The sequence below is a fragment of the Hipposideros armiger genome, unplaced genomic scaffold, assembly GCF_001890085.2.
Source record: "Hipposideros armiger isolate ML-2016 unplaced genomic scaffold, ASM189008v1 scaffold_337, whole genome shotgun sequence".
NCBI classification, from domain to species: domain Eukaryota; kingdom Metazoa; phylum Chordata; class Mammalia; order Chiroptera; family Hipposideridae; genus Hipposideros; species Hipposideros armiger.
The window spans coordinates 380435-388285 of record NW_017731687.1 but is presented as its reverse complement, the minus strand read 5'-3'; the positions used below and the strand labels follow the sequence as shown (position 1 = coordinate 388285).

The window sequence follows — 7851 nt, the reverse complement described above, 5'->3', positions numbered from 1 at the left end:
TCTGTTTGCATCAAAAACACAGAAGTGTGTAATAAACACATAAATCATTTAAGCATTTTTTCAGCAAGATGCCTGATCCTAAAAACAGGGGCATTCATATTAATTTCCCCCCTTTCAACTTCCTTTCTGTATAGTACCTTAGAGGTCTGGGTGGTAATGGAGAACCATCAATTATGGAAATGTAGGAAGATGTAAAGAAAAGAATTTCTACTGAAGTTTCCCTTCACAACCTCCTCCCGTCCCCTACATGCCTAAACTTCTATGAGCTTGGCTTTCACTGAGGCCCTCTCTGCAGTTATGGCCTCAGTTTACACTGAGGTCTACTTTTAAAAACAGTCATATTTTTGTAGCCATGGAACCCATATATCAGCCAACACCCCCTAAAAAGTTGACAGCACTAACTCTGAAAAATATGTCTTTGTTGCTCCCCTTGAGGAGGAGTTTTCCATTTTTTGTTATGGGCAATGAATATCAGACTATCACATAAAGAAGCATGATCCCCTTTTTGCTTAGACTACTGGGAAGCTCAGAGTCAAATTAATATCTTAATTTTAACAGAATGTAGTGATGTTGAATCTTATCTTTGTCATATAGTCTATTACATTTTTTTTCTATGATTTTTATTTCAATTTTCTTCTATTTTACTATGCATTTTTCTTGTGAACTACTCCATTATCTTTGTGAGATGAGAAAAAGTACATGTAAATATATAGATGGATAATTGTGATATTGTGATTTATAATAAGAAATATATATTTTGTTTTGGCCCTATTTCTGGCACAGAGCTCTTAAATCCCTGGGAAGTTCCTAAGTGATAAGAGCAATAAAGGTGCCTTTGTTATGTTAATGAGGTGAGTTTTAGACCCCCTCCTCCCCCTAAGGTTGGGGGCTGGTTGCCTGTGGAGCCACCTATGTGATTAGAAGGTTGGAACTTTCAGTCCAACTGACAGTTGGCAAGGGGGGGAGGGCCTGGAGATGGAGTTCACCAAAGGTCAATGATTTAATCAATCTTGTCTATGTAATGAAGCCTCCATGAAAACCCCAGAAGATGGATTTGGAGAGCTTCCGGGTTGGTGAACATGCAGAGGAGATTCAGGAAGCTCCTTGCCCCTCCCCCACGCCTCGCGCTCTGTGCATCTCTTCCATCTGGCTGTCCCTGAGTTATATCCTTTTATAATAAACTGGTAATCTTGTAAGTTAACTGTTTCTCTGAGTTCTGCCAGCTGCTCTAGCAAATTAATTGAACCCAAGGAAGGGGTTGTGGGAACCTCCAATCTAAAGCCAGTCGGTCAGAAGCTTGGGTGACAATCTGGGATTGAGACTGACATCTGATGGAGAGGAGGTGGGGGCAGTCTTGTACGATTGAGCCCTTTACCTGTGGAATCGGCGGTTATCTCCAGGTAGGTAATGTCGGAATTGAGTTGACGTGTAGGGCACCAAGCTTGTGTCGAGGATTGCTTGGTGGTGTGGGGGGAGCCCCCCCACCCCCACCCCAAACACACATTGAAATTGGGATTGGAACTATCTTAATAGTTTAATAGACATATCAATAGGTAGAATAATAGCCAAAGAAGCTTCTGCAATCAAAGTAAAAGTGGATATCTACAGCGAACTGTACAAAAAAGAGAGGAATTGTGAAGTCCATTTCCTGTCTGGTTACCTCCCAGAATGCATTTCTCAGTGAACACTGAGGAGGGTTCTATTGTGACCTGGGACATTTGTACATCAAAATATCATGGCCTGGCCTGGTATCTCTGTGCTTCAGGTCCCTCTCTGTCAAAAGGCATGAAAATACTTTCTCTACATAATTCACCTGGTCTTTCTAAGGAGTGAAATACATCATTTAATGGAGAAGAACGCTCAACCGAGTGCTGTGTACATTAAAGTCATTGCCACTTTCAAGGACTAACGAGGCACTGATATGGGAGCTCGCCTGCTTTCGGGAGGTTAGCAACGGGATAGAAGGAGGATAGGGGTCTGCGAGGCTAGGCAGGATGGAGAGGAGAGATGTACTAGGGAACACGATTGTTTCCAGCTGGCAGCATCCTTCTTGCCTCCACTCATGCGACTGAGTTGAATAGTCTGTCCGTCATAGGAGTACTGCTCACTTCACATTCTAAAGAGAAAATCATGACTCCGATGGGGTAGGTGCCTCGCTGAAGGCCGCCCAGCCGGGCGTGGCAGAGCTTGGGTTTTGGCTGCTCTCATTATCCTACCCCCACGTTTCTTTTCTTTTTGTTTTTTTTTTTTAGCTGAGCCATCCTGTCACCTGTTGGCAGCTCAGCGGCAGCTCAGCTCGGGCTGGGAATCAAGCCGCTGTTGCTCAGAGCGCAAACTCTTGAGCGAGCTCTTAACCAACTGAGCCACTCGGCCAGCCCTCCCCCATGTTTCTTGTTGTGGATGTCTTGTCTTTGCTTTTCAAGGCCCACTCTCTACCTTCTCCACCCCACGCTCCAATCTGGGGGACCAACTAGCATGGACCACGTATGGGCTGTCCCATCCTCTGGTTTCTGGATGGATTCAGCCATTGGCAAGTCCCAGGAGGAGGTCAGAGGGAGGTTGGAGAGGGAGGTAGGCTTCTCCCTTGTGAGGTCCACTCGGGCTGGTGGTGGCCCTCAACCAGTGGTCACTGCTTCTCTGAAGGTGGTGGGCGTCTTCTGGCTTTCAGCAACTGTCCCCTCATCCCTTTATGCCGGGGTGGTCATAGAACCACTGCTTTTATCTCCAGTTCTGACCATCCTGTTCTTCTACTTGCCACGTTCTTCAGTCAATAGCTCCTTTGTGAATAAACTTCCTTAAATTACCTTAATTTAAGTGTGACATCTGTTCCTGTTAGGACCCTAACCGTTTCACTTTCCCATTAAAGAAAATGCAGTGCTAGTAATATGTTATAGAATATAGCATTAGAAACATAAAAGGTGATTTCGATATATTTAAATTATTGGGGCATGTAAATCACAGGATTGTCACTTTTCCAAACTCACATTGAAAGAGAAGATGGGAGCACAGGGGAAAACACTGAGAGAAGCTATAATGGATACGATCTAATTAAATTTCTTTGGCTGTTCTCTGTTTGTGCTTCTAGCACCACTAAAATTGATTATTTCCCTTCTGCCTTCTACCTGTATCTTCATCTCCAAATTGAGTTGCTTTGCCTAAAGCTTTAAAATCTGTTTTCATATTAATTAATCAACATGTTAAAATTAGATTTCTATCTTTGTGTGATTTCACTGGGGGTATGCGTAGAGAAATAACTTAGTTATATATTTAATGCAATCCATATGTTTTAAAACAATTTGTTTCCGAAATTGCACAACACAGAGTGAGTTTTCACAATTAATTTCTTCATCAATAAGGTAAGGTGGTAAAAAGGCATACGATGTGTGAGAGTCTTTCTAAAATTAGTTATTTTGCAAAGGATAATTCAGTAGATCACTTTAAGAAAATCCGTGCCCATAAACAAAAATGCAAGAAGATTTTGGAAGCAAATAATTGTATGTCAAACTTTGTGACTTTTCTTTACCTTTAGCATGTTGGCTTCTGATGTCCTTAGAAATGCATTTGTCCACCTGTAGAAGATAATGGGGCATTATTATGTCTTAAACTGCGACTTACAATATGACACCAACCTAATGTCCTACTACTCTGTGTGGATAGAGTCCCAAGGATAAAGGCATAAGTCCCTGGATTCATCATTCTTAGAAATCACCATATTGTTTGGCAGTCAGTCAGTCTGTAAATATGTGTGCCGCTGTGCCAGTGACAACTGTGGTGGCCTTGGGTGTATTGGGCAGAAAAAAGACGGGTTTGAGATTCCATCCTGTCTCTTACTGCTGTGTAACTTTGCAAAGGCAGTTAGCATATTATGAGCCATAGATTTTTCGTCTTTACAATGTGTAAAATACCTACTGAGTTCACGTCACTGAGTTATTATGAAGCTCAATAGCCATGATCCAGAACACTGAAAGCCGTGGAGCCGGCAGGTCAGAGCGTGGCCTCGCTTGGTTGCCTGGGTCCGGGATTTCACCTCCAGCACGTGCTGGCTGTGAGATGCTGCAAGTCCCCTGGCCTTTGGAGCCTCCCTTTTCTTCCTGTGAAGCGGAGGTGACAAAAGTCCTGATACCTCACGGGGGAGGAAGGGTTACATGCAACACCACGCAATGTGCCTAGAAGAGCGAGTGGGGTGGCACCGCTTCAGCTAAGTAATGGTTAGCTGTCATTAGTAATGTTATCAAAGAGCCTGGTGAACTACTAAGGGCATACAATTGCCAGACACGAGGGGGAGGAAGATGAAGAACACGCCACAATGGTGCCCAGTGCCCTTTCAAGTCCTGGTCAATATATTGGGGTCTATGATGGTTACTTTTATGTGTCAACTTGACAGGGCCACAGGGTGCCCAAGAGTTGATTAAACATTAATTCTGGGTGTGTCTGGGAGGGTGCTTCCTGATAAGATTAGCATTTGAGTCAGAAGACAGAGGACAGCAGGTTGCTCTCCCCAGTGTGTGTGTGTGGTCTTCATCCAATCCTCTGAGGGGCAGAAAGAACAAGGCCGAGGAAAGGAGTTCATCTCTGTCTGACGGAGCTGGGATTTGGTCTTCTGCCCTCCACTGAGATTTACACCATCGGCTCTCTTGGTTCTCAACTTTCAGATGGCAGACTATGGAGCTTAGCTTCTATAATCACTATTTCATTTATATGTATGTGTACATATCTATAGGTCTAATCCATCTCCTGTGTTACCAGAGATCCTGATTAGAACAGGGACTTAGTGTTACTCTTTATTGGCGCCAAGTTGAAGTGGCCAAAGGGGATGGGGAGGAGGGGGTCATTGAACCCCGTTACCTCTTATCTTCTGAAGTTCAATGTCACCTCTTCTCCTCTGCGGAACATTGAACCACAGTATTGATGCCTGGAAAGAGTGTGACTCTTCTGCTGGTCCGTCTAGCCAGGGGTTGAGCATGGTTTTGATTTTGTCACTACTATGGCTTCTTGCATTGCACCGTCAGCTTCTAGTTCCTCTAGGGTTACCCTGTGGAGTCTGGGTTTGCCGGGGAGTTTTTTCAGTGTCCTTGTTGCACCCCCAGCTTTCAGCCTTCCCTGGGCGCCTGCCCCACAGAGGGGGTCTCTCTCAGTGCTGTTGCCCCCCACCTCCCGTTGCTAGCCTGGTCCCGGGAGCAGAGGGCTCTCTCGTCTCTGCCTTTGGCGGGTCTTTCGCGTGAGGCAGTTTCTTTGCCTTTCCCCTAGCAGTAGGTGCCCTCAGATGGTGTGAGTATAGGATCCTGGGCCCATGGGTATTTCCTGCTCCTTCCCTGGGCTACTCCCATCTTCTATCCAATAAATCTGTATTAGTGTCGACTGTATACCTGTAACGATGCTGGATTACGAGGGAACACAGAGGGATAAGAGCTTGGAGGACTCAGACATGCACAGAGGTCTGAGTTTACAGCATATTATAGCACATTATGACACAGGCTTAATTATAACACAGGTTTCTCAACCTTGGCACTATTGAGAGTTGGGGCTGCATAATTCTTTGTGGGGGGCTGGGGGAGGGGTGCTGCCTGTGAACTGCAGTGTGCGGGGTGGCATCCTTGTCCCCCAAGCACTAGGTGTCAGTAGCACTCCCCCAGTCTTGACAACCAAAAATGTCTCCAGACATTGCCAAATGTCCCCTACAGCAAAGTCCTCCCATCACCTCTGTCTGAGCACTTCCGGTTACCTTGACACTGCCAGGCTGGGCCTCGTCCATTAGACTGTGGGCACCGGCTCCCCTTTCTAGCCATTTCTTTCTATCCATTGCTGAGCACAGTGCTTGGTATACAGTAAGTGCTCAATACATGGAGAGATGGGCAGTGGTTTAAGACAGCGGGAACGAACTAAGGAGTTTAGATAAAAACTGGCCTCTGTAAGGATTACTGAAGATCTGTTTCACAGATAGCTTCATCTCAACATAAATGCACAGAGCTAATAAGAATTTACTCCTGAGAATAAGGTTAGAGTGAAAAATATAATCTGCTTACCATAAAAACTTGATTATTCAAACATTGATTATGAAAGTAAGACTCCCTCTTTATCTGAATTGAGGCCAAGGCCTTATTTAATTTATAAGACAATTTCCCTCCTGGCCAAAATTGTGCTCTTGCGTCTCATATTCTTTTTCTCACATGATTTCACTTGACTGAATATGTTAAGATTACAGCTCCACTGGCAAAGTGCTCTAGCTAAAGGAAGAAATTTTTTTTTTTTTTTGGTAACAAAAGCTACAAAGATAATATGAACGAATATAAAATAATAAGAATGGAGGCTTACATTCTGGCATAGTTATTTTAAAAACTCAAATGAGAATTATCTTCATAGGACTTACACGNATGTCATACTGTCATATGGCTTTGATGATAATTCAGATAAAATCCAACCAGATTTATTTGTGGGGAGGGCTTGTTTAATAAAATAATAACCCCTCAGGTATTTGGGATCATGGAAGAGGATAAGATTGGAGCTGAGTTTCTTGAGTTTGAATCTTGGTTCTGCTACTTACGATGGACAGGATCAAAGCAGGCGCTCAATAAATACTTAAAAATAAACAAATGAATTGAGGAATGACTGAGTTTTCTCTTCTGGAAAAATGAGGAATGGTTACTCACACTTCATGGGAATGCATGTGTGGAAGAAATGATTTCATGTCACGGCTTTTATTGCGTACCCACAGTTCCTAGCGTTATTGTGTAATGGAAAATCAGGAAAAATGGCCGTTTACCTTCCTGATGAACTACACAAATGTTTGCAAACGCTGTGAACAGTTTCCTGTCTGTCACACAGCAGGACCCAAATATTTGTTCTTTCTGGCCATCTTGAAATTCAGTAAAGCAGTTTCACTAGGAGGAGGCTGGCACGCACGCCATCTGGTGGCCGTATGTGTAATTAGCACCGTCTGACCACAACGTCATTTGCTCTTGAGTCTGAGACCAGGCTTCATTCACTTCAGCTGCAAAATTGATTGCTTCTTGGGAGGTCATGTAGTGAGGCGAGCACAGCATGGCTGTAGAATCTGGGGGACCCAGTTTGACCATGACCTCTATAACTTATTAGGGTGAAGCCATGAAGAAGTTTTCAACCTCACAGAGGTCTGTGAAGATAAAGCAAATCCTCCCGGAGAAGCAGAAAGCATTGTGAGATCTGTTTCTGGTGTGTTGGAGCAGCTTGTATCAGCTTACAAGGGCTAATTGTTACATTTTAAGGAATTTTGCAATGCAGTCGTTAAATACAGCTATTATTAAAAACAATTATATAAACATACACTTGGGTTATATAAAAAACAAAGGTAACACATGCTCAAAACTCATGCCTTCCTAGTGCCACTACATTTTACTAACATCATTGCTGCTGAAGTTATTTACCTCTATTGTGTCTATGGTGGAAATACTATGAAATGGTATCTCTTCCCAATGCCATGTTCAACCATGGTCATGTTGGTGGCTTGAAATCTGCCATGGTGGGAATATTTACACCACGGGAACTGGCAAATGCTACAAATTAGGGTTTGATGTATGGTTTTGCTGCTTGCCGAGACTTAAGAAAGTGATGCAGAAAATGTTAATTTAATTTAAAAAGCCAATTAAATTTAAAAGTGTGTTGTGTCTGTATATTGTGCTGTTCCATTGTGAAAAGAGGAAAGCTAAGGAGATGAGAGTTCCTGTTGCTTCACGTCCTCACCAGCATTGAAGGTTGTTAGGGTTCTGGATTTTGGGCATTCTGATAGGTGTGTAGTGGTACCTCATTGTTGTTTTCATTTGCATTTCTCTGGTGACATATGCTGTGGAACCTCTTTCATATGCTTATTTGCCATCT

General features: G+C 43.5%; 1 protein-coding gene across 1 annotated transcript in view; it reads right to left on the bottom strand.

Annotated features, from left to right (window-relative positions):
- CLNK (cytokine dependent hematopoietic cell linker) overlaps positions 1 to 7851 on the bottom strand; it is a 151122-nt gene that overhangs the window by 40923 nt on the left and 102348 nt on the right. Inside the window, exon 8 of the mRNA XM_019661144.1 lies at positions 3524 to 3569. Within this exon, the coding sequence (XP_019516689.1) occupies positions 3524 to 3569 (46 nt within the window). The remainder of the gene's footprint in view (positions 1 to 3523; positions 3570 to 7851) is intronic.